The sequence below is a fragment of the Pantherophis guttatus genome, chromosome 1 (assembly GCF_059756535.1).
Source record: "Pantherophis guttatus breed Tessera chromosome 1, ASM5975653v1, whole genome shotgun sequence".
In the NCBI taxonomy this organism is placed as follows: Eukaryota; Metazoa; Chordata; class Lepidosauria; order Squamata; family Colubridae; genus Pantherophis; species Pantherophis guttatus.
The window spans coordinates 348,319,338-348,345,014 of NC_142063.1; the positions used below are offsets into that span (position 1 = coordinate 348,319,338).

The 25,677-nt window shown below is 49.1% G+C and overlaps 2 protein-coding genes across 2 annotated transcripts; one reads left to right on the forward strand and one right to left on the reverse strand.

Moving 5' to 3' along the window:
- Positions 1–357: 357 nt before the first annotated feature.
- Positions 358–12,046, reverse strand: LOC117658555 (dehydrogenase/reductase SDR family member 13-like). Its single transcript, XM_060682325.2, has 5 exons — positions 11,630–12,046; positions 7,100–7,218; positions 5,559–5,682; positions 2,703–3,014; positions 358–833 (listed from the first exon to the last, which is right to left on the reverse strand). The coding sequence occupies exons 1-5, from the start codon at positions 11,763–11,765 to the stop codon at positions 574–576; spliced, it is 951 nt and encodes a 316-aa protein (XP_060538308.2). The 5' UTR covers positions 11,766–12,046; the 3' UTR covers positions 358–573.
- Positions 12,047–14,921: 2,875 nt separating this feature from the next.
- Positions 14,922–23,510, forward strand: LOC132709228 (dehydrogenase/reductase SDR family member 13-like). Its single transcript, XM_060682307.2, has 5 exons — positions 14,922–15,144; positions 18,583–18,701; positions 20,464–20,587; positions 21,380–21,691; positions 22,188–23,510. Exons 1-5 carry the CDS (start codon positions 15,000–15,002, stop codon positions 22,445–22,447), a joined length of 960 nt encoding a protein of 319 aa, XP_060538290.1. The 5' UTR covers positions 14,922–14,999; the 3' UTR covers positions 22,448–23,510.
- Positions 23,511–25,677: the final 2,167 nt, after the last annotated feature.

Genomic DNA, 25,677 nt, shown 5'->3' on the forward strand with positions numbered 1-25,677 from the left:
CTGGACCCAGCTGTTCCTCCTCTTCCTCATCAGCCACCTCCAGACCTGGGGGCTGTTGACGGCCCATTTGAGGGCTGATGGACAGCCCAGGCTCTGCCCCCCCCCCTCTCTCTCTCTGCCAGCTCCTCTCCCTCTTCCCCCTCGGAGCTCTCAGGTTGCCTTGATACTAACCCTGACTCCCATGCCTCCTCCTCCTCCTCCTCCTCCTCTGATTCAGCTGCTGGAGGGGCCGGTGGCTGACAGACCACTAAAAGTTGGCTCATGAAATGTGTGCAAGACTCCTCCTCCTCCTCCTCCTCCTGGCAAACCCCCCTCCCTTCTAGCACTGATGGAGAAAAGAGAGACCAACAACTTGAAAGAGTCTGTTTCTTTATTTAAAAGATTCTTACGGCCAATGCTGAGAAACTCTCCAGAACAAAACCCCACAATGCTTTCCAGTTTTTTAAATTCTCGGAAATTCAACACTTGTCTCAGCCACTGGGAAGTTTCCAGATTCCCTGCAGTTTGATCTTCCAGGTTAAATTGGATGCCAGCTTTCGGTTACCCCAAACTCCGTCTCGGTCCCTTCCCGTCTTAAGTGGTCAGTCCCACCAGCCTCTCGCTGAATTCCCAGAGCTTCTTGGCCAGCTGGTCATCACGGGCTTGTGGCCAGGGTACCTTCGGCTGGCAGTCCACGAAATACCGCCCACTCAGCCTCTCGATGCCCTCCTCGGTGGCGCAGTAGATGGAGGTCTGGGCACCAGCGTCGCAATCTCGTCTGAACAGCTTCATGAACCCAAATACCCGAAATACCCACCGTGGAAAAGAGCGACCAAGTTCGGTTCTAACAGATCCTGAAAGCAAAAGAGAGTTGGTTGCGTGAACGGCCCAGGATGGAAGGAAGCACCTTCCAGGGTGACCCTGATGGAGAAGATCCCAAATGAACCCTTCGCACAACCCGCGTTGCCACTTTGGCAGCCTTGGGGCAACTTCTTCAGCTTTGTTAGGATGGTGGGGAATGGAAGGATTTATATTCCTTACAGACAGCTGGACATCTGCTTCCTTTTAGAGGGTCGTTGAGGCCACTTGGAGGTTTACCTGTGTCCTCAGGGTCACCTGAGTGGTGCAAATGGATGTGGAGCCTTCTTGGCTGAAGGATGATGACACAGAGCAGAAAACATCCTGCAGCCAGGAAGGCTCCACCCCCATTTGCACCACTCAGGTGACCCTGAGGACACAGGTAAACCTCCAAGCGGCCTCAACGACCCTCTAAAAGGATGCAAACAACCAGCTCTGTCTGCAAGGAGTATAAATCCTTCCATTCCCCACCATCCTGTTTTCAGGCCACGATTACTGGCCTTCTGGCTGCCAGGATCCTCCGTGCCCAGGATGGGCTGGAAGGCGCCAGACCAAGAGATTTAGCTCAGTCCTTCTAAACGAATCCTTCCTTCGGCCTTCCATAATTTTCAATAATGCAGGGCGAAAATAATTCTAATAATGCAGGGTGAAAAGACTTCACCTGGTCTGTTGGACTGGCAGGAATGCTTGTTTTCTACTGAAGTGCAAAAGGAAATTTAAAAAAATAGGACTTAAAGGAATATCTGGATCTGGTACCATTATGGATTCATCCCGTCGGCTCCTGGCATCTGACATTTCAATCTGTCCTAAAATCTGCCAATTCTGATAATTCTGTTTCCTAGTTGGGTAATAAAACATCTGCAGGAAAGCCACCAACTCAGAGAGCACCAAGGACCCCATAACATTCAAATACTTGCACAAATACTCCAACTTGCTCCAGTTGCCCAGATGGGGAGGGGGAGAGATCCTGTATGAACCCTTCGCACAGCACCTCTTCCCCCACCTGCACCCCAAGAATCATGGATCATTTGGGCAACACAGAAAATTTTTCAGAACACCAACAGCTGACATTGAGTGCAAATGGTGTGTATGTGTATGTGATTTTTTTGTGTGTGTGTGTGTGAGAGAGAGAGCATGCATGCTGCTTTGAACATATGAATCCATTGGAGTGGGGTGGCTAATACAAGCAAATAACATTAAATAATAATGTTCTGATAGAGTATTTGTAGCTCAGGGTTGAAGTATTGAAGTGTTGAAGTTTCATCCCCCAACTGGGTTACATCATCAGTACTAGAAGGGAGTGAGGTTTGTGAAGAGGAGGAAGAGGAAGAGGAGAAGGAGGAGGACTGTAGGGTCCTTGGTGCTCTCTGAGTTTCCTCGTTTTCTTGCAGATGTTTTATTACAAAATTGGGTAATTTAATGCTAAAAGGGAATGGGTTTGTGGAGATGAGGAGGAGGAGAAAGGGGAGGAGGAATAAAAGGAAGAGGAGGAGGAGGAGGAGGAGGAGGAGGAGGAGGAGGAGGAGGAGGAGGAGGAGCAAAGGGAGGAGCAAGGATGGAAGGAACAGAAAAGGCAGAAGGGAGAGGACACAGAAGAGCAAGAGACTGGGGAAAGCCTCATCCCTGCCTTAGGCAGGGGTTGGACTAGAAGACCTCCAAGGGCCCTTCCCTAAGATTCTAGGATTCTGAACCCAGGAAGGTGGGAGATGTCTCCCTCCCTAGCTGAGCCTGATGGAGGAAGCTCCCAGGGTGTCTCTGCAGAGGGGGTCAAGGGAGCCCCCAGTGGGAGAGAAATGCTTAGCGGAGTTCCATCTGGACCTGGTGGGGGCTCCATCTGGGCGCCTTGGAGCCGGACTTCCACTCACCCGGATGAAGCGCGTAGCAGGTGACGTTGGTTCCTTCCAGCCGGTTGGCCAATTCTCTCGCGTGGAGAATGTTGGCTAGTTTGCTGTTGCCGTATGAACGTAGAGCTTTCCACATTCCTTCTGCCGGTTTGTGGATGGTCCGAAAGTCCATTTTCCCGTAGAAATGCATATTTGAGGCCACAATTACGATCCTGCTCGGGGCGCAGCGCTTCAGCCGGTCCAGGAGCAGGTGGGTCAGCAGGAAGTGGGCCAAGTGGTTGACCTGGAAGGCCTGGTCAAAGCCATCGGAGGTTTGGCCAGCCTGAAAGATCCCTGCCGGAAAAATAAGCGGATTAGATGTAGTCCTTGGCTTACGACGGGTACGCAATTACGACCCTGTTCCAAAGTTCCAGTGCCTCCCCTTTGTGGCCACACGATCGCATTTTGGGAGCTTAGCAGATGGCCAGTCCTTGGCAACGTGATGGTGATTTATATCATTTTTGTCCAAAAATGCAATTTTCAACAAAAACACCTGATAGTGAACAATCGATTCATTTGCAACTGCCTCAAAAAAGGTTGTAAAATCCTGTCCGAGAGCAGGGGCTCTGCAGCCTGGATTGCATGCCTTCCCGCTGCACCTCTGCCTCCGGTTACTGCCACCACCAGGGGGCGACACGTGGTGAGGCATGGGGTGGGGCGGCGGCTGCCGGACTCCATCAGCCCACCTACTCCATCCCATCTTTTTTTGCTTGCGTTTGGAAAGCAGGTCACTGCTGGTCATTTCCTCGGCCCCCTCTCAGTTCTTGCCCTTAGTCTGTGTGTGAAGCACATTCCACTCGCGCACTCGATGCACCTCGGCACCACTGCCACCATCGAGGCCACCAGCTGCTCGTGCAGGTCCATTAGGCAGAGCACCAGGTCCACCCAACACGAAGGAGGTGAAGCGGCCAGCTAGAAAGCCACGTCGAGGTGGTAGAGCACGCCCAGACCCAGCAGGCAAAACAGGGAAAGCTGGATCCGCCCAGACCCAGCAGTGAGGGGGAGAAGCACGCGGCCGTGGCACCGATGGGGATCCAGCTATCCCCACTCGCGGTAGCTGCCTTTTGCCTGCTGGGCCTGGGCGTGCTCCACCATCTCTACTCAGGCTTTTTAGCTGGTCACTGTTCTGTCCCCAACCACACGCACACACACCAACAGACGTTCAAGAGTTAAAGACCAAACCAGCCGGCAAAATCCTTTTCCTTATGATAACGGAACTTGGCAACAACCTAGTGGCTGCCTGCCAAGAGTTTATTCTTTACGAAGAGGAGAGATAACTTCTCCCCACTCCTGGTACATCAAAAGAAATAGCTCAATAATTACGGAGTCAATCAAGTCCAGAGATAATCCAGCAAAGTCTTATAGCCAAAAGTCCGGCAATGCAGAATGGCGTGGAAGCTTTCAGCTTTGTTCGTCACAAGGTTTGACTGGCCACCACACTCCCTTTTATATCCTGTGGGGTGTGGTCAGCCTAATCTCGGGCACGGCTTTTCTTCTGTTGCGTGCGCTTATCTCTGTGACGCTGGCGTGGATCCAGCCAAGACTCATTACCCTCATCACTGTCCATCTGTGGCTGCATGGACGTGCTTGGCCCCGGCCCTATCTCTTGCCCTTCGGCAGACACCGAAGGCATTGCCAGAGAGGAGGGTCCTGGAGAGGGAGGCCTTGCCAACTCCTCTCCTTCACTCTCGGAGTCCTCTCCTGCCGATGACACAGGCTCAGGTAATGGAGCCACAACAGTCGCTTCACTTCCTTCGGGCTTGGGGGGGTCTGCTGAGCAGCAGTGGCGGCAGCCCAGGACGGGGCCAAGGTGCATCGGGTGCATGAGGGGAAGACGTTCCATGCACAGGCCGAGGGGAAGACCCATGAGGGGGTCAAGGAGAAGATGACCAGTGGCCACCTGCTCTCCAGCCACAAGCAAAAACAGACAGTGGGACGGAGGAAGTGTGCCAGCGGTCCTCATCACATGCCTCTTCCCCACTGATGCCACTGCAGTGTGTGCTGCTGTGATGGCCAGCCTGGTGGAAAGGGCTCTGAAGCTGCAAAGCACGTCAGCTGAGGGGCCGCCAGGCTGCGGATGCTGCCAGAAAACATCGCCCCCCATGCACAAAGGGTGGTGAGCACATGGTGGCCGACAGTTTATGGCACCAGCCGCCCCACCCCCTATGTTGCCTGACGGCGTCAGCACCCCCCACCCCACCCCCCCACCCCACCCCACCGGACGAGCCTCCCGCCCACTGCCCCACCTGCTGGAGATCCCTGGATTCCCTCCCCAACACCACCCACCCCACACAAGTGACATCAAGCTGGCTACACCACCCGGCCCATGCCCAGTCGGCTGTGACCTCCCCCCCTCACCCCCGAGGACAACCACAATGCTGATGCGCTGCACAATGAAATCGAGTTTGACACCCCTGGTCTAGTGGTTAAGGCAATAGGCTTTTTAAGTCAGTTAAGTCAGTTTGGTCTAGTGGTTAAGCCTACAAACTGGGAGGCCATGAGTTCAAATCCTGCCTTAGCCATGAAAGCCGTCTGGGTGACTTTGGGCCAGTCTCTCTATCAGCCCAACCTGCCCCACAGGGTTGTTGTTTTCAGGAAAACAGGAGGAGGTAGGTGTGTTGGATCTGTTCGTCGCCTTGTAAAAATAACAACAAAGGCGGTATAGGAAAAATGAACTACCACAAATGGGAGAGAGCTGCTTCTTGAGTTATGGCCAAATCCCCCAAGGGAGAGAAATGCCAGAGATGGTCACAATCTTCCCGGACAACCCCCCCACCCCCAATCTTCCCCCTTCCTTCCCCCTCTGGAGACCCCGGGGAGGGTCTGCTCTGCCCCCACCTGCGTTGTTGATGAGGATGTCCAGACGGGGCTCCGATTCTAAGAAGCTCTGCGCAAAAGCTCGGACGGAGTTCAGGCTGCCCAGATCCAGGATCATCAGGATCACCTCCGAGTTCCCACTTTCCTGGAAAAGGAGCAGAAGGAATCCTGAGCTTTGGGATCTGGTGCAACTTCAAAGGTTGATCCCAGTTGACTCCCCTTCTGCGTAGGTCTGCTCCTCTACGTGCAATCTCTCTGGATGATGTGTAATAAAAAAATACAGGCAGTCCTTACAACCATTTGTTTAGTCATTGTTCAAAATTACAATGCCAATGGAAAAAAAGTGATTTATGACCGGTCCTCACACTTACGACCATTGCAGCATCTCCAGGGGTCAGGTGATCAAAATTTGGGCTCTTGGCAACCAGCATCATTTCCGATGATGGTGACAGCATCCTGGGGTCACGTGATCAATATTTGAGATCGTCCCAAGAAGATTCGGAAAAAGCAAAGTCAAAGGGGAGGAGCTGGATTCACTTAACAACCATGTGATTCGCGAAACAACTGCAGTGATTCGCTTAACAACCATGACAAGAAAATGTCACAAAATTGGGTCATAAAACAACCGTCTTATTTAGCAATGGGAATTCTGGCCCCAACTGTGGTCATAAGTCAAGGACTGTCTGTATATAGCCATCAATCTTACAATCAACTCTGGGCAACTCTCAATCAAAACTTAAAACAACATAAAAACTGTAATAAAACTATAAAACTGGAAAGAATGCTTGAATAGATATTGGTGAGCTTGAGTCCAACTTCAGGGAGGATCTGCAGTGGGAGAATAGGATGGTGATGGACCTCTGTAGGTGTGCACTGTGAGGGTATTACAGGTAGTCCTCGACTTATGGCCGCAATCGAGGCCAAAATTTCTGTTGCTTAGCAGAACCGTTGTTAAGTGAGTCTTGTCTCATTTTACAACCTTTCTTGCCACATTTGTTAACTGAATCACTGAAGTTAAGTTAGTAACATGGTTATTAAGGGAATATGGCTCCCCCATGGACTTTGCTTGGACCCCGGGACACTGCAACCGTCATAAATACGAGTCAGTTGCCAAATGCCTGAATTCTGATCACGTGACCATGGGGGAATACTGCAACTCTTGTAAGCGTGAAAAATGGTCATATGTCACTTTTTTCAGTGCCGTTGTAACTTTGAATGGTCACTAAATGAACTCATGTAAGTTGAGGAGTACCTATGTAACATCTATTCCATTGTGACGCTATGGCGCCATATTATAGTGATTTTATCATAGTTTTACTGTAACTTAATATTTTATCTCGTCTATTGTATTGTCTACTATTGGATATACACGTATTTGTTGATGCTTCATTTAAACACAGATTTCCATTTGTACGTATAGTGTGTTTTATCCGTGTTGCATATCAGGGATTGCATGATCTCTGCAGATGCCACACGCTAAATAAATGAATAAAAACCATCAGGAAAACACCTGAATATCAGAAGAACGGAGGGACGGAGAGAACCGCGCGGCAGGTGCTTACCCGTCTTATGTCGTACATGGCGGATTCTCCTCTTGCTTTGTCGCGGCATGCCAGAACAACACGGGCGCCTCTCCGGGCCAGATCCACCGCAGTGGCCTTCCCGATCCCTGCATTTCCCCCTAGGAAAAGGAAGAGAAAGGATTCACCGAGATCACCCAGACTTTGATGGGGATCCAGAAGCCGTGCCTTCATTTGTATGCCTGCAATTTTTATGGTTGCAGAGTGAAGCATGTCTTCCTCAACCTTGGCAACTCCCACAATTAAAGTTAAGCAACATCTTAGAGTTGCACAGGTTGAGAAATCCTGGCTCAGGGGACAATTTTCACAACTGTTTCAGAGCAGTCTTTGGCAGGGTATGAAGAGTTAATAGCTGTAAGCTGATGAGAGGTTGTAAACAGAGGCAACTGGAAGCTGATGCAATGGAATGAGGCAGCAGGATTACTGCCACTTTAAGAAGCTGAGTAAGAAGCTGCCTATATAAGCCGTTAGAGGGCATTCCTTCTCCTCATGCACTATCTTCATGTTCTCTCCTCGTGTATCTCAATTGTTCTCGGTGTGCGAGTAGCTGTATGACAAGATATTTAACCATGTATAAGTAGTGGTGGGATTCAGCCAGTTCGCACCACTTCAGGAGAATTGGTTGTTAACTTTCTGAGCAGTTTGGCAAATTGGTTGTTAGAAGAAATCATTAGGGCAGAGAACTGGTTGTTAAATTATTTGAATCCCACCACTGCGTATAAGTCTGTAAATATTTAGCTGTAGATAAAACCATTGTTATTTATCGAAAGGCGCTGTGTGCTGTGTTTTGCTCTTGGGTTTATCTCATCATAATAGTTACACTACCTAAACTCTAACAGTCTTGTATCAAAAAAGAGGAATGGATTAAAATTATTTAGGGGCAATATAAGTGGTCCTTGATTTACAACCATTCATTTATTGACCATTCAAAATTACGAAGGCACTAAACAAGTAACTTATCACTGTTTTTCATATTTATGACCGTTGCAGCATCCACGTGGTCTTTGAAAGAGTCGCTTTGTACCGAGATGGGTGGCAAATAAATTTAATAATTAAAAAAAAGAAAGGCATTTAAGGAAAATGGGATGCAGTGCTTCTGTCAGACCAGAAGATGGCGCAGGTCTCCCACCACTGGCTCTGCAGGATGTCACTTTACTAACACAAGTTACAAAGCAATCTGAAGGCCAATCGTTGCACTCATATAGGAATGAGAGTAGCTAACTAATCTTCGTTTCTGTCTGGTATGGCACAGCCACCAAACAGGACAGGTACAGACTCCAATGGATACTTAGGACTGCAGAAATAACGATTGCAACAAGCCGTTCATAGAAGACCTGTATACTATGGGGGTCAGAAGGAGGGCGGAGGAAATATCACATCCTGGACACAAACTGTTTCAACTCCTCCCCTCAAGATGGCGCTGGAGAGCATTGCATCCCAAAACAACTAGACACAGGGACAGTTTTTCCCCTCACGCCATCACTCTGCTGAACACCAACAGGATTGTACAGAAGTTTCAGGCAGTTGGGCAAAAATGCTGCAAATTAAGCATGCTTTCAGAAGTAGACGTGTTCACCAGTAACTGACAACCATTTTGTTTAGTAACCATTTGAAGTTACAATAGCACTGAAAAAATAGCAATAGCACTTAGACTTATATACCACTTCACAGTGCTTTGTAGTCCTCTCTAAGCGATTTACAGAGTCAGCGTATTTCCCCCCAACCATCTGGGTCTCATTTTACCTACCTCGGAAGGATGGAAGGCTGAGTCAACCTTGAGCTGGTGAGATTTCAACTGCCAAATTGCAGGCAGCCAGCAGGCAGCAGAAGTAGCTTGCAGTACTGCACTCTAACCACTGCGCCACCATGGCTCATGACTGGTCCTTGCACTTACGACTGTCATAGCATCTCCACAGTCTTGTGATCAGAATTCAGACATCTGGAATCCGGTATGTCTTTACAACAGTTCGAGCATCCTGGAGTCACATGGTCACTGTCTGTGACTTTGCCAGCTGGCTTCCGACAAGCAAAGTCCAAGGGAGAAACATATTTGCTTAACAACTGTGTGATTCACTTAACAACTGCAGTGATTCACTTAACAACCATGGCAAAAAAGATAATAAAATCAAGCACGACTCACTTAACAACTGCCTTGCTTAACAACAGAAATTCTGCTCCCCATTGTCTTCATTGTAAGTCAAGGACTATCTCTACAGTAATCTTCATAGCAATTGTTATCAGTTGCTGGGAAGGGAGTTGTTTGTTTTTCACTTCACAATTTAAATAATAAATTGTTCCAAGGTGAGAAGTGACTTTGAAGGACAAAAAGGATCAAATATCCCTAATTACATAATTATGAAGTTGGAAAACCAATTCAAAGGACTAAAAAATGATGTTGGAGAAGATGAGAAATTGCTATTAAGGGGGGCTGGAAGGAGAAAACTATTCAAAAAAGACTCAGAGAGGCGGTTACACAGGCAAGGTGAGAAATAAACTCAGGATAACCTCACCTTAATTATCTTCAGTATAGGAAGGATCAGAGTGGGTGACTTTGGACCAATCATCAGGAGACAGTAAGTTTTAGTCACAAACACAAGCAATACAAAATAATCCAACCAGTGTCTTAAACTTTAAAAGAGCTGATTTTAACAAACTCAGAGAGGGCCTAGGAAAGATTCCATGGATGAAAAGGGAGAACAATTCAAGAAGCATAGGAAACTCTGAAAAATGCTATCATAAAAGCCCAGTCCAGCACAATACCACTGCAAAAGAAAAACAAGAAATCAAAGAAGAAACCAGCACGATTGCACAAAGATCTCTCTGACAAACTGAAAGACAAAAAGGACAAGTACAAAAAATGGAGAGAGAGACACTTAACTGATTATCAGCAGGTACCCAGGATATGCAAAGTTGAAGTCAGGAAAGCAAAGGCTCAGAAGAACAAAGATAATTTTTAAAAAGTTTTCTTTCGACATATTAATAACAAGAAAAAAGTCAAGGAAATGATCGGTCTACTAAAGAGAGAAGATGGCAAGGAAGTAACAGGTAGTAGGGAGAAAGCAGAGCTGCTTAACTCATTCTTTGCATCAGTCTTCACGCAAAAAGACTGGACTAGAAGAGCTCCAAGATCCCTTCCAGCTCATTCTATTCTATTCTAGTCCCATTTTAGGCACAAAACCCAGCTGGATGACTTTGGGCCAATCATCAGGAAATGGTGAGTTCTAGTCCCTTTAGCCTGGGTTCCACGCCTAAGGCAGGACTAGAACTCACCATCTCATTATTTCTTTCCTGGTGCTTTCGCAACAAGACCAAACTTTCCTGTTTCTGGAGTAATTGCTCTTAACATCAGGAATTGTTTCATTAATTTAATTGGAATCCGCCTGCTGGCAACAGCCATCCCTGATCCTGGATCTTGGCCTCATTTTGCGGGAACATTTAACATGCCCTTTGATTGGCTAAACTTCCCAGCTCCTCCAGTCTCTCTTCAAAGGCCAACCTGGCTTTTCTGCAGCTTTTGCAGCTTCTCTGAATTGCTCCCGGCTTCTCTCCATCTCAGGTGGGAGGACGAGAGCTTTGAGGTGGCCAAAACAGAGTCAGGGATTAAGCGAAGGGACTCCTGTCTCCACGTAAAATGAGCCATGGGCAGCCTGAAAAGCTGCTTTCCAAACCCCTCCTCTGCCAATCACCTGGCACCAACCTCTCAAGAGAAGTCACAGGCTGGCGTGATAGGAGCATCCTGATGCTTGAGGGGCTGCCACAGAGAAGAAGAGGGGGACAACTCAGTCTCCAGAGCCCCCGAGGGCAGGACAAGAAGCACCGCATGGAAACTAACCAAGGAGAGATTCAGCCTGGAACGAAGGAGAAATTTCCTGACAGGGAGAACAATTAACCAGTGGAACTGCTTGCCACCAGAAGCTTTTAAGAAGACACCGGACAGCCCTTTGTCTGGAAAGCTACTATAGAGTCTCCTACCTGAGCAGGGGTTGGTCTAGAAGACCTTCAGGATCCCTTCCGACTCTGTTATCCTGGCTATCATTCGGGGCCAAGCAGCTCCTTTGCCTGCGCCCCTCGGGCGAGGATCCGGACCTTCCCCACCTGCTCGGAAGAGGGGGGGGTCTCAAGGTGCTGGGAAGCCCCGGGACGGCTGGCATCTGCGGAGCCTCCTGGGTCAGTTCTCAGCCGGTTTCCTCCCGAGGGGCATTTTTGGCCGGACTTTCTCGGCTGCGTCTGAAGCGCCTTTGCGGCAAGCAGGACCTGCATGGGGCAGAATCTGCGGGGGCAAACCTGGTTGAGGGTTGCCTTTTGCGCTGCGCTTTTGCTTCGGGATTCTGATCCTGCGCGGAGCCATCGAAGTGGGAGGGAGGCTTATGGAAGGAAGGAAGGAAGGAAGGATGGAAGAGAGAGAAAGAGAGGAAGGAAGGAAGGAAGGAAGGAAGGAAGGAAGGAAGGAAGGAAGGAAGGAAGGAAGGAAGGCAATGCCCCCTCCGAGACCCCCCTTCCCCCCCAGCTGACCTGTGATGAGCACCGTCTTGCCCCGCAGGCTGACCGCGTTCCTGCACCGGGTGGCCGCCACGAAGTTGTAGTAGAGCAGCGCGTAGAGCCCCAGCAGCAGCGCCGCTCCCGCCCCCAGCGCCCCCAACGCCTCCATGGCCCGAAGTCCGCTGGCCCCGCAGCCCCCCCACCTTTTTATCCCGTTCCCCGGGACGCCACTCCCGTCGCCCTGCCTCCCGCCCCGCCCCCGCGTGGGAAAGCCACTCTCTCGCCCCCCCTCCTGGCTGACAAGGAAGGAAGGAAGCAAGCAAGGAAAGAAGGAAGGAGCGGAGGAGGGAAGGAAGGAGGGAGGGATGGAAGGAGGGAGGGAGGGAGGGAGGGCAGGAATGGGGATGGAGAGAAGGAAGGAGGGAGGGAGGGAGGGAGGGAGGGAGGGAGGGAAGGAAGGAAGGAAGGAAGGAAGGAAGGAAGGAAGGAAGGAAGGAAGGAAGGAAGGAAGGAAGGAAGGAAGGAAGGAAGGGGGACGGAGGAAAGAAGGATGGAGGGAAGGAGGGAAGGAAGGAAGGAGGGAGGGAAGGAAGGGGATGGAGGGAAGGAAGGAAGGAAGGAGAGAAGAAAGGAGGGAGGGAAGGAAGGAAGGAGGGAAGGAAGGAGGGAGGGAAGGAGAGAAGAAAGGAAGGAGGGAGGGAAGGAATGGGGATGGAGGGAAGGAAGGAAATGGTTGGAAGCTGATCTGAGGGGAGTCCGGCCTTAGCACTTGGACCCCAGCAGCCCTCTTGCCCTCTCACCATACCCTTGCCCCCTCCTCTTCTGGCCTCTCCTCATGGTCTCCCATCCTATTCCTGAGGATGCCTTGCTTGCATGCCTAAGGCAGGACTGGAACTCACTGTCTCCTGGTGATTGGCCCAAAGTCACCCAATTTTTCCAGCAGTTTTTCCCCAGGCCTTCCCATTTCTAGTTGGAACGGACCTTGGAGGTCTTCCAACGTAGATGTTAAGAAATTCAACCTTGCTGTCAAAGAAAATCAAGGTTTTGATAGTGGGGGCCATACCACGTGCACTAATCAAGCAGGGGGTAAGGAAGTGGGGGCAGGAGGGCCCAAAACAGGCTAGGTGGAAAGCTGACACGGGGTCAAATGTCTACACACCAATACACAAAGTATGAGGAATAAACCGGGTGAACTAGAAATTCAAGTAAATGGGGCAGATATGACATGGTTGCCATTACGGAAGTTTGGTGGGATGAAACCCATGAGTGGAATATACAGCTAGAGGGATTTAAATTAGTTAAAAGAAACAGACCAAATAAGAGAGGAGGTGGAGTTGCACTAAATATAAGAAATAACTACATCTCTACAGAAATAGAGCAGAACAATGATGAAAACCATCCTGAATGCATTTGGGTCAATATAAAAATGGGGTCTGGGTGTGAAATATGACATTGCCTTAGGTCTATAGTACTATAGGCCACCCAACCAAACAGAGGAAATCGATGAGCTTTTTGCCAGTCAGTTAACTAAGGTATGTAGGAAGCACACCACAATCGTAATGGGGGACTTAACTACCCTGACATCACCTGGGAGACAAACTCTGCACCAGGTGGGAGATCAACCAGGTTCCTGACAAACCTAGCAGACAACTTTGTCTCCCAAAAAGTAGAGAAGGGAACTAGGGGGTCAGCCATATTAGATTTAATTCTCACTAACAGAGATGAGATGATAGAAGGATTGGAATTCAACATTATGCAAGCACAAGTCAAACTAGAGTCTAGGACCTTAAGAGAGCTAATTTCAATAAACTTAGAGAGAGCTTGGGAAAGATTCCCTGGATGAGAATCCTCAAGGAGAAAACAATTCAAGAAGCTTGGGAAATTTTGAAAAGTAAGATTATAAAAGCCCAGTCTAACATAATTCCAATGAAGAAGAAAAATAACAGCATGGCTGCAGGAAGAGAAATTGAAAGACAAAAAAGGACAAATATAAAAAGGGGCACATAACTAAGGCAGAATATTAGCAAATAGCCCAAGCCTGCAATGATGAAGTCAGGAAAGCTAAGGCTCAAAATGAACTAAGGCTTGCGACACAAGTCAAAAATAACAAAAAAGGCTTCAATGGGAGAAAATGGCAAGAAGGTGACAAGCAACAGGGAGAAAGCAGAACATTTTTTGCGTCCATCTTTACACAAAGGGGAAAAACCAGTCCAACCTATCAAAAATACCACCATAAAAAACAGATTAGGAACACAAGTTAAAATAGGGAAGAAAATGGTAAGTGAGCACCTGTCCACCCTAGGTGAGTTCAAATCACCAGGACGGGATGGATTACAGCCCAAGGTTCTGAAGGACCTGGCAGACGAGATCTCAGAACCACTGAACTGTATCTTTCCAAGATCCTGGAGCACCGGGGAACTGCCAGAGGACTGGAAAAGAGCTGATGTGGTTCCCATCTTCAAAAAAGGGGGGAAATGGAGCCAGGAAACTACAGACCTACCAGCCTGACCTCAATCCCTGGGAAGATTCTGGAAAAGATAATCAAGCAACGAAGCCAAGATGGGTTTGTCAAAAACAGATCATGCCAGAGAAATTTGATTGCTAGAAGATTCCAAGGTCCCTTCCAACTCTGGTATTCTCTTCTGTTCTTTTAGCCAAATTTATACCATTTGTCTGAAGTGGTGTAGGGTTTCCTGCCTAAGCAGGGGGTTGAGCTAGAAGACCTCCAAGGTCCCTTCCAACTCTGTTATTCTATTCGAAAGCCCTCTTATGTTCAGGCAGAAAACCCTACATACCAGGGGTGAAATCCAGCAGGTTCTGACAGGTTCTGGAGAACCGGTAGCGGAAATTTTGAGTAATTTGGAGAACAGGCAAATGCCACCTCTGGCTGGCCCCAGTGGTCGGGAGGGAATGGGGATTTTGCAGTATCCTTCCCCTGCCATGCCCACCAAGCCACGCCCGCAGAACCGGTAGTAAACAAATTTGGATTTCCCCCCTGCTATATACCACTTTAGACAAATGGCTGTCCAGTCTCTCCTTAAAAACCTCCAGTGATGGAGACCCACAGCTTCTGGAGGGAAGCCCTTCCACCGATGAGTTCTTCTCCCTAGCATGAAGTTGCTCCCTAGATCTCCCCCTGAGGAGCCAGCCTGCCTTTCCTTTCCTTTCCTTTCCTTTCCTTTCCTTTCCTTTCCTTTCCTTTCCTTTCCTTTCCTTTCCTTTCCTCCCTCCCTTCCTTTCTTTCTTCCGAGCCCGAGAGGGGATGAAGGGAGGGCGAGAGGGTGGGAGCTCTGCGGGTGACCATGCCTCTCCCAGGCGGGGGCGGGACGACGTGAGGGGGGGGGGATCCTGGGAGATAAAAAGGGAAGCGGAGGCGGACTTCGGGTCCAGCGGACTTCGGGCCATGGAGGCGTTGGGGGCGCTGGGGGCGCTGGGGGCGGGGGCGGCGCTGCTGCTGGGGCTCTACGCGCTGCTCTACTACTACTTGGGGGTCGCCACCCGGTGCAGGAACGCGGTCAGCCTGCGGGGCAAGACGGTGCTCATCACAGGTCAGCTGGGGGGAAGGGGGGTCCTGGGGGGCATTGCATCCATCCTCCCTTCCTTCCTTCCTTCCTTCCTTCCTTCCTTCCTTCCTTCCTTCCTTCCTTCCTTCCTTCCATAAGCCCCCCTCCCACTTCGATGGCTCCGCGCAGGATCAGAATCCCGGAGCAAAAGCGCAGCGCAAAAGGCAACCCTCAACCAGGTTTGTCCGCGCAGATTCTGCCCCATGCAGGTCCTGCTTGCCCCAAAGGCGCTTCAGAGGCAGCCGAGAAAGTCCGGCCAAAAAAGCCCCTCGGGAAGAAACCGGCTGAGAACTGACCCGGGAGGCTCCGCGGATGCCAGCCATCCTGGGGCTTCCCCGGACCCCCGGCCAGGAAGGGAGGACGGAGGGTGCGGAAGAGCGGGGGGGGAAAGGCTGGGCTGGGCTGCCGGAGACCCTCCTGGGACCAGCCAGGGGGGCCTCGGAAGGACGAAGGGAAAAGCAGAGCTGGAAGGGACCTGGGAGGTCCTCTAGCCCAACCCTCCTGCTCCAACCCTATACCAGGGGTGTCCAATCTCTTCTTACACACGTCCAATGCTGAGCTCCAGCAGGAGACCCTGTTCCAGCCTTAGGAATCCAACCAGCCAGCTATGGGGAATTCTGGGAGTTGAAGCCCACAAGTCTTAAAGCTCCCAAGTTGGACTCTCGCCCTTCCAGACAAATCTCTTCTTTAAAAGCCTCTAGGGATGAAGCACCCACAACTTCTGGTGGCAAGTTGTTCCGCTGACTAATTGCTTTCGCTGTCAGGAAGTTCCTCCATAAATCCAGGATCCCCCTCTTCTTTGGGGCAGCCCCTCAGATACTGGATCTTTACTATCGTATCAGCCACAATTTGTGCCAGTTGTTTGGCACAGGAGGCGGCTGGAAACCGGCTTTTCAAGCTACCCAGGTCTCACTTTACATGGGGGCAAGGGTCACTTCTCTTAGCTCTGCTTTGGCTGCCCCAGGGGCTGTAGTCCTGCCCCCAGGATGGAGAGAAGCTCCTTACATTGGAACAATTTACTGTTTAAATTATGAAGCAGAAAACAAACAACTCCCTTCCCACTAAAAGGCCAACATGCATTGAGGGAGCAAAGCCTTTGAGAGAGGAACCGCTGGATTTTTAACTGGGGTCATCAAGAGAACCTCAGTTTCCTAGAGCCAGGGGTCTCCAACCTCGGCATCCTTAAGCCTGGGGGTTTACCTTGGCAACTTTAAGCAAAGCTGGCTGGGGAATTCTGGGAGCTGAAGTCCGCCGGGCTTAAAGTTGCCAAGGTTGGAGACCCCTATCCGAGATCCTGGGCTGCCTTACCTCCACGAAGGGCTCCTGGCAAGGGATGGGCTGAACCTCCCAAGAACTGGGAAGAAGATATCTGGATAATAACCGTAGCTCATCTTCCCCCAAGGGCTTTACGTTAAAAATGAGGGGGGAGGGGGAGCAATCTTCACAACCTTTGGAAGCTAATTCCAAGCAAAACCCCCCAGATAACCAATCCTACAAGGAGGAAGGGAGCAAAGGGAAAGAAGAAAAACTCAGATGCAGAGTAGGAGAACAGGACGCCGCAAAGATGCTCTAATGGTCACAGTTTAGGGAACAAACAGGGTGAACGTGAAATACGAGTGTAAGAGGGCAAGTGTGATGTCGTTGCCATTAGAGGAAATTCGTGGGATGAAACTCATGACTGGAATGTACTGATGGAAAGATACAAACGATTCAAAAGAAAGGGATCTCACAAAAGGGGAGGTGGAGTTGCATCATATGTCAGAGGTCAGTTGCAGAAATCCAAGGGTGAAAACCTCCTAGGATCATGTTGTGGGTCGACACGAAAGGAAAAACGGAGGACATGGTCATAGGTGTGTAATACAGGGCACCCAACCAAGCAGAAGAAACAGATGGACTTTTTGCTAGTCAATTAACAAACAAAACAAAATTGAATGTAGATAAAAGCAAGGTAGGAGAAACCGACTGTATAGGTGTAGACTAGGTGGAACTGGCTTAATGCCAGTAGCTGCAAGAGGGATCTTAGAGTCCCAGTCGACAATCCCTTAAACGGGAGCCAAGAACGCACAGCAGCTGCCAAAAAAGCCAACGCAGTCCTAGGCTGCATTAATAGAGAGATTGAATCAAGATCACAGGAAGTTCTAGTACTGCTGTACAAAGCCTTAGTAAAACCACACTTGGAATATTGCATCCAGGTGTGATCACCACAATACAAAAAAGATGCTGAGATTTTGGAAAGAGTGCAGGGAAGAGCAGCAAAGATGATTAGGGGGCTGGAGGCTAAAACGCATGAAGAACAGTTACAGGAATTGAGTGTGTCTAGTTTCATGAAAAGAAGGACTGGGGGGGACACGATAGCACTGTTCCGATATTTGAGGGGCTCCTACAAAGACGAGGGGGCCAAACTGTTTTCCAAAGCAGGAAAAAGGCAGCAGAAGAAACAATGGATGGAAACTAACCGAGGGGAGAAGCAACCTAGGACTAAAGAGAACTTTCCTAATGGTGAGAGCAGTCAACCAATGGAACAGCTCACCTTCAGAGGCTGTGGGTGCTCCATCACTGGAGGCTTTGAAAAAGAGACTGGACAACTATTTGTCTGAAATGATATAGGGTCTTTCCTGCTGAAGCAGGGGGTTGGACTAGAAGACCTCTGGGGTGCCTTTTGAACGGAATGGAATAGGAATAGAATAGAATAGAATAGAATAGAATAGAATAGAATAGAATAGAATAGAATAGAATAGAATAGAATAGAATAAGCTAATAATAGGGCATAGGTCATAATCATAGTTACAATCACTAATCATAAGTTACAAACAATGGATAAATCATAAGAAAGCAATAGGGGAAGATAGTAGGAAAGATGAGAAAAGATCAGGAATCAGAGAGTGCTGTGGGAATTAGGTGTTCAGCTGAGTGATGGTACGGGGATGGGGGGGGAATGGGGGGCAACGACTGTATCTGGTTGTTTTGGCATGCAATGCTCTATAGCGGCATCCTGAGGGGAGGAGTTGAAAGAGTTCATGTCCAGGATGTGAGGGGTCTGTAGATATTTTCTCAGCCTGCCTTCTCACCCGTGCAGCGCACAGGTCCTTAAGGCAAGATAGGCTGGTTGTGATTGGTTTTTTCTGCAGTCCTCACTATCCGTTGAAGTCTGCACCTGCCCTGTGTCGCTGCTGTGCCAAACCAGACAGTTCTGGAGGTGCAGATGACGGGCTCGATAATTCCTCTGTTGCAGAGTTGCATTCTTTTAATTCTGGGAGTTGAAGTCCAGCCATCATAAAGTTTCCAAGGTTGAGAAACACTGCCAAACAAATGCTTCACTGTGTAACGCCACAAAAACTGCAGGCACACAGATGCAGTCCCAACTCCTGGATCCCCATCAAAGGCTGGGCAATCTCCATGGATCCTTTCTCTGCCCTTTCCTAGGGGGAAATGCAGGGATCGGGAAGGCCACAGCGGTGAATCTGGCCCGGAGAGGCGCCCGTGTTGTCCTGGCATGCCGCGACAAAGCGAGAGGAGAATCCGCCGTGTACGACATCAGACGGGTAAGCCTCAGACGTGCGGTTCTCTCCGTCCCTCCATTCTTCTGATATTCAGGCGTTTTCCTGATGGTTTTTATTCATTTATTTAGCGTGTGGCATCTAAAGAGATCATGCGATCCCTGATACGCAACACGGATAAAACACACTATATTTACAAATGCAAATGTATGTTTAAATAAAGTGTCAACAAATACATGTATATCAAATCAGTGGACAGTACAAAAGGTGAGATAAAATATTAAGTTATTGTAAAACCATGATAAAATCACCATAATATGGCCCCCATAGAGTCACAACGGGATTGATATTATACAGGTAATCCTCAATTTACAACATTCATTTAGTGACTGTTGAAGTTTGAAGGCACTTATGACCCTTTTTCACATTTATGACCATTGCAGCATCCCAAAGGTCTCGGGATCAAAATTCAGATACTTGGCAAATGACTCACATTTATGACGGTTTCAGTATCCTGGAATCATGCAATCATCTTTTGTGACCTGTGACAAGCAAAGTCAATAGGGAAGCTAGATTCACTTAAGAACCATGTTATTAACTTGACTGCAGTCATTCACTTAACAACTGTGGGAAGAAAGGTTGTAAAATAGGGCAAAATTCACTTAACAGTTGTCTCCCTTAGCAACAGATATTTGGGGTTCAATTATTCATATAAGTCAAGGACTACCTGTATATATAATAGGTGGACAATACAATAGACGAGACAAAATGTTAGAGTAAAATCATAGTAACTTCCTTCCGAGGTGGGTAAAATGAGGAGCCGGATTGTTGGGGCCTGACTCTATAAACCGCTCAGAGAGGGCTGGACAGGGACTGTGAGGCGGTATCTAAGTCTAAGGGCTATTGCTAAATATGGCGCCGTAGACTCGCAATGGATAGATGTTATAATTCGATATCTGAGGGAAGCTAATCATCTAACTGCATCTGTGATCGCTGTGATGAGATCATCCCAGCTGCCTAAGGAGACATTTTTGGACTAAATTGTTATTGTGTGTTGCTGTCTAGGAATTGCGCAGCAGCTGCCCAGCTGTCTGTGTGTGTGTGTGTGTGTGTGTGTGTGTGTGTGTATAAATACATACATGCATACATATATACATATACGTGTGTGTGTGTGCACAGTATATATGTATAAGAAAATAGATATATATGTATATGTATATACACATAGACATACACACACATTCAAATTTACATCTGTCTTTCTCATCATCCAGAAAGAAAGAACACAAGATAGTCAGCAACACAGGAACATTCATGAGGTAAATCAAACAGCAAACAGAGCCCACAGAAGAAAAAGGCGGGAAAAAAGGGAAACTCCCCCTTTACACCCACAGCAACCAATCATAGTGCAGATTGCCTCATGCAGGGCCAGAACTCTCCAACCAGTCAGCTACCACTGTACACTTTACTGTTCCAGCTACTCCATTTAATATCTCAACAGTTCCAATGCGCCTCAGTTGCATTATGGACTCTCGGCCGTTCCCCACTTAAAGAGCTTTGCCTTGAATTCTGTCACCGCCTGTCCTGGTCCTATTCAGGGGGCTCCATATTTTTCGTGGCAGCCGCTTTCCTGGAAGTGGTTTTGTTGGATCTGGGTCAGGGAACTGCGCAACAACTGTCCAAAGGAAATCAGAGACACTGACATGAACCTGTAGTTTTATATAAATAAATATATTTAACATCCATATGCATAGTAGGCAAGATAGTCAGCAACACAGGAACAGGATTCCTTCCGCTTCTTTTCCAGGAAAGTGGGAACTCGGAGGTGATCCTGATGATCCTGGATCTGGGCAGCCTGAACTCCGTCCGAGCTTTTGCGCAGAGCTTCTTAGAATCGGAGCCCCGTCTGGACATCCTCATCAACAACGCAGGTGGGGGCAGAGCAGACCCTCTCCGGGGTCTCCAGAGAGGGAAGGAAGATTCTGGCCATCTCCAGTATTTCTCTCTCTTCGGGGACTTGGCATAACTTGAGAAGCGGCTCTCTCCTATTTCTGGTAGTTCATTTTTCGTATACTGCCTTTATTATTATTATTACGAATAACTGAAGGCAAACAGCACCAGTGGAACTATCTCCTCCTATTTTTCTCAAAACAACAGCCCTGTGAGGTGGGGTGGGCTGAAAGTGAGAGAGAGACTGGCCCAAAGTCACCCAGCTGGCTTTTGTGCTTAAGGTGGAGCTGGAACTCACCATCTCCTGGTGATTGCCCCAAAGTCACGCAGTCACTTTTCAGGCAGGATTTGAACTCATAGCCTCCTGCTTAACCACTAAACCAAACTGACTTAGCTGACGTAAAAAGCCTGTTGCCTGCCTATTATGGTTGTAAGGCATGACGATTATAAAGCAGGTCATCCCTGTGACCCCTATGATTTCAAGATCTTTGTTGTGGCGGTCATTAAGTGAATCATTTGTTCACTACAGGGTGTTTTTGCTGAAAAGTGGAAGAAACTCTGTTTTTTGACTAAAATGTTGTAAATTGTGGTCACATGACTGCGGGACACATTGCTAAGTTAAGGCCAGTTGCCAAGTGATTAAAGTGCGGCCATGTGACCCCGGAGGGAACTGGGTGATAAAACGTTTTGGGTATCTCTTGCAACTTCGAATGATCACGAAGTGGCCCGTTGTAAACCGAGGACTGCCTGTAATCCGCTTACTTTTCTGGCAGGGGTCCTTAAGGATGGTCAAACCTCCGATGGCTTTGACCAGGCCTTCCAGGTCAACCACTTGGCCCACTTCCTGCTGACCCACCTGCTCCTGGACCGGCTGAAGCGCTGCGCCCCGAGCAGGATCGTAATTCTGTCCTCGAGTGCACACATGTATGGGAAGATCGACTTTCGGACCTTCAACAAACCGACCAAATGCCTGATAAAGGGCGGACAATCATACGCCAACAGCAAACTAGCCAATATGCTCCATGCCAGAGAGTTGGCCAAGCGGCTGGAAGGAACCAACGTCACCTGCTACGCGGTTCATCCAGGTAAGTGGAAGTCTGGCTCCAAGACACCCCAGATGGAGCCCCCCCCCAGGTCCGTTTGGGGCTCTGCCAGGCATTTCTCTCCCACTGAGGCTCCCTCAACCCCCTCTGAGAGCTCAGCTGGGAAGGGAGACGTCTCCTCCCTTCCGGGTCCAGAATCCTATAATGTTAGGGTGGGAGGGGCCTTTGGAGGTCTTCTAGTCCAACCCCCTGAGGTTTCCCCCAGTCTCTTACTCCTCTTCTGCCTTTTCCGTTCCTTCCTTGCTTCCTCCTCCTTCACCTCCTCTGCTTCTTCTCCTGCTTCTCCTCCTTCTCTTACTCCTCCTCCTCCCTTCCTGTCCTCCTCCTCCTCCTCCTCCTGCCCCTCTTCCCTGCAAACCCCCTCCCTTCTAGCACTGATGATGCTACCTAGTTGAGTAATGAAACGTCTGCAAGAAACCTGTTGTCCAAAGAGTGCCACGCTCCATCCCTGGCATATTCTCTCTGCCTTCGATTTCAGGAATTGTTAAAACCGAAATTGCTCGCTCCTATCCCTGGTGGTCACTTTGGTTGGTTTGGTTCGTGAGGCTGTTCATCCGAAATTCTGAAGCTGGGGCTCAGACCTCCATCTACTGCGCCACCGAGGAGGGCATCGAGAGGCTGAGCGGGCGGTATTTCGTGGACTGCCGGGCGAAGGTGCCCTCGCCACAGGCCTGCGATGACCAACTGGCTAAGAAGCTGTGGGAATTCAGCGAGAGGCTGTTGGGACTGACCAGCTAAATATTTCCACTTTAAATTTGACCGCTAACTTTCCTGAGGTGAAGGCAGGAAAAACCACATGGAAAAGCACACTCAAAATCACACAAAAATCACATCAGATACCTCTACAGTTAGCACAGGGCTGAATGCTCTCTCCATTGCTCTTCTCTCTATATACCAGGGGTGTCGATCACGAGGCCCGTTGGCCGCATCCAGGCCATGATGTGGTCAGATCTAACCCGCGGGGCCTTCCTAGAAAATGTAAGGTTCCGGCTTGCATGGCTTCAGCCCGGTCTATCCAGTCCCCCCCCCCTTGGTGATTGTGTCAGGTCTGGGTCGCCAGGCACACCAGGGCTGACAGGTTGCAGATGCCGACCCTGGGCAACCTAGATTTCTGCCATATGGAAGCAAGAAAAGAATAACAGAGAAGGAATAACTTTTCCAAGATTGTTTCACTTTTACACCCACATCTTCTAACCAACTCGGGAAAGGACAGAAAAGTCATGATTTAATATTCTTCATTTGAAGGTAGAGGGAGCCCTCGCCTTACGACCTTTCGTTTAGTGACCGTTCAAAGTTACGACGGCACTGAAAAAAGAGACTGACTTACGACCGTTGCAACATCCGCATGGTCAAAATTCAGACGCTTGGCAACTGCCTCACATTTACGACGGTTGCAGTGTGCCGGGGTCACGTGATCCCCCTTTGCGACCTTCTGAGGAAACCAGAAAACCAGATTCACTTAACAACCATGTGGCTACTGTAACAATTGCAGTGATTCACTTAACAACTATGGCAGGAAAGGTTGTATAATGAGGCAAAACTCATTTGACAACTGCCTTGCTCAGCTATGGAAATTTTGGATTTAACTGGTTGTAAGTCGAGGACTACCTATAATATTCTTCATTGGAATGTATTAGCCACCCAGTTGTGTGTTGTCATGTGTGCAACAACACACACACACACACACACACACACACACACTATTTTAACCAAGTCAGGGAACAGACAGAAGATCATTTATGTAATATTCTCTATGTCAGACTTTGATGCTATCTCAGAATAAATGAATTTCCAAACTGCCAATCTTTAAGGAAATTTTCTCTTTATTCGAGTACAGCAACCGGATCATGGCTCGTGCGGTCAGGACTGACCTTTGCCCCCCAATCCCTCCCTTTCCGATCCCCAATTCTCTGCTTCTCATTGGCTATCTTCCAAGTCACTCTCCTGACTCCTTTTCTCGTCAGTTCACAGGAATGTTTCCCCCCTCTTCATTTCCAAGGAGACCGAGCTTCAAAGGGATTTAGCAGGCAAAAGTTCAGGCTTTATCTCCCTTTTCTATGTTAGCGCTGAGATGCTGACACTCTACTTAAATCTATGATACCGGATTCAGGTGTGCAATGAATGCAGCACGCAAATGTATACGCACACTCCTTTTGCGTCATCACTCATCCACTTTAGCATTGGGTCTTCCGAAAAATATTTAGAAGTTGTCCCAAGGCTGCCAGATGGGCAACAGATGTTGTGCGAAGGGTTCTTTCGGGATATTCTCCTTCTCCATCTGGGTCACCCTGGAAGGTGCTTCTTTCTATCATGGGCCATATAAACTATGTCCACAGCATTTTGCTGGTCTACTAATTGGGCCATTTTGTCCAAGAATGAAATGAGGCTGGTTTGGCATGATCTGCTTTTAACAAACCCGTTTCTAGATATCGTTTAAAATTATTTTTCCAGTATCTTCTGGGTATTGATGTTAGGCTGATTGGCCTTTAGTTTCCTGGGTTTATTTATTTTTTTTCTCCCTCTTTTGAGGATGGGAACCACTTCAGCTCTTTTCCAGTCCTATGGTAGTTCCCCAGTGCTCCAGGATTTTTGGAAGATGTGGTACAGTGGCCCTGAGATAACATCTGCCAGCCCCATTAGAACTCTGGGATGTAATCCATCAGATCTATTGGATGGCGTTACAGATATCGACAGAGGATGGAAGCTGTTCCAAGCAAAGCTGCCTTCTGCAATTGACTGATGGTGAATCTGTCAATGCCACTGACGGTGTTCAAAGGGTGCTCCAGTTGTTTTGGGATTGCACCTAAGGCGCCCAAAGTCACCCAGCATGCTTTCATGCCTAAGGCAGGACTAGAACTCACTGTCTCCTGTTGATTGGCCCAAAGTCACCCAGTATCAGTTCACCCCTACCAGTTTTGTGGGCATGGCTTGGTAGTGTGGCTTGCTGGGGGAGGGGGGGTCATGTGACTGAGTGGGCATGGCCAACTTGACATCACTCACAGCAACCCACCAGGCCACGCCCACAGAACTGACAGAAAAGTTCAGCTGGCCAAGTCTTCTAGCGTTCAACCTAGCTGCTTCTCGCCTCCTTCTCATGTTTGCTCTGTGTGTATGAGCCTAAGAAGGAGGCGAGAAGCAGCCATGTTGAATGCTGCGGCAGAGAGAAGCCAAACTTTTCTCCCTCCCTTCACAGCGGAGCTGCTCAGAAGGCAGCCACCGACCGCAGTCTGTCCCGTTATGGTCACCCGCTCCCTCCCAGGATCTCTTAAAGACTGCGGCCAGCACCTGCCTTCTGAGCAGCTCTGCTGCGATGCCGTCCCTTCAGCTGCTGACGTTCTCCTGGCTGGGTCCGGCCACAAGTGGCACCAGCAGGCAATGGGGTGCACGTGCGGAGCCAGAACAGGGCGGCAGCGCACATGTGCACCCCATCGACTGCCGGTGCCGCTTGCGGCCGGACCCAGCCAGGAGAATGGCAGCAGCCAGAGGGACAAGGTTGCAGCAGAGCTGCTCAGAAGGCAGCCAAAAACAACTGCCGGTGGCTGGAGGCTTCTTGGTGAAAAGGCGGCCAAGTCACGCTGTGTCTCCCCCCCCCCAAGGCGCGAAGGTAGTTGAGGCAGGTGGTGAGCTCTGGGGCAAGGCTGGAGCTGGAGAATGGAACATTACCTGACTAGGCCGAGAACACACACAAAAGAAAAACAAAAACAAAAACAAAGAACTTCCATTGTAAAATAGAGTATAAAAATGTATGCTTACCTCATATCGATGTCAGCTCACCCAGGAACGCTGGTCCTCGCCATGGCTAGATCGGACTTCACACAGCTCGCTTCCATCTCAATTTCTTTTGCTACGCGGATAACGCTCCACCATGTGAGCGATGCTCTCCCAGCCGGGAAATTCGAACCCGAAGGAGAAGCCTTGGAAAAATCCAATAATATTGGCAACCACGAAGGGACTCCCAGCCAACCCAG

What these genes read in the sequence shown, in the direction of transcription:
- LOC132709228 (XM_060682307.2), top strand. Translation starts at nt 15,000, where the DNA reads ATGGAGGCGTTGGGGGCGCTGGGGGCGCTGGGGGCGGGGGCGGCGCTG. An exon ending in CAAGACGGTGCTCATCACAG is followed by an intron (nt 15,145 to 18,582) that starts GTCAGCTGGGGG and finishes GCCCTTTCCTAG; the next exon opens with GGGGAAATGCAGGGATCGGG. An exon ending in CTGCTACGCGGTTCATCCAG is followed by an intron (nt 21,692 to 22,187) that starts GTAAGTGGAAGT and finishes CTTCGATTTCAG; the next exon opens with GAATTGTTAAAACCGAAATT.
- LOC117658555 (XM_060682325.2), bottom strand. Translation starts at nt 11,765, where the DNA reads ATGGAGGCGTTGGGGGCGCTGGGGGCGGGAGCGGCGCTGCTGCTGGGG. An exon ending in CAAGACGGTGCTCATCACAG is followed by an intron (nt 7,219 to 11,629) that starts GTCAGCTGGGGG and finishes TCCTTTTCCTAG; the next exon opens with GGGGAAATGCAGGGATCGGG. An exon ending in CTGCTACGCGCTTCATCCGG is followed by an intron (nt 834 to 2,702) that starts GTGAGTGGAAGT and finishes TTTTGCTTTCAG; the next exon opens with GATCTGTTAGAACCGAACTT.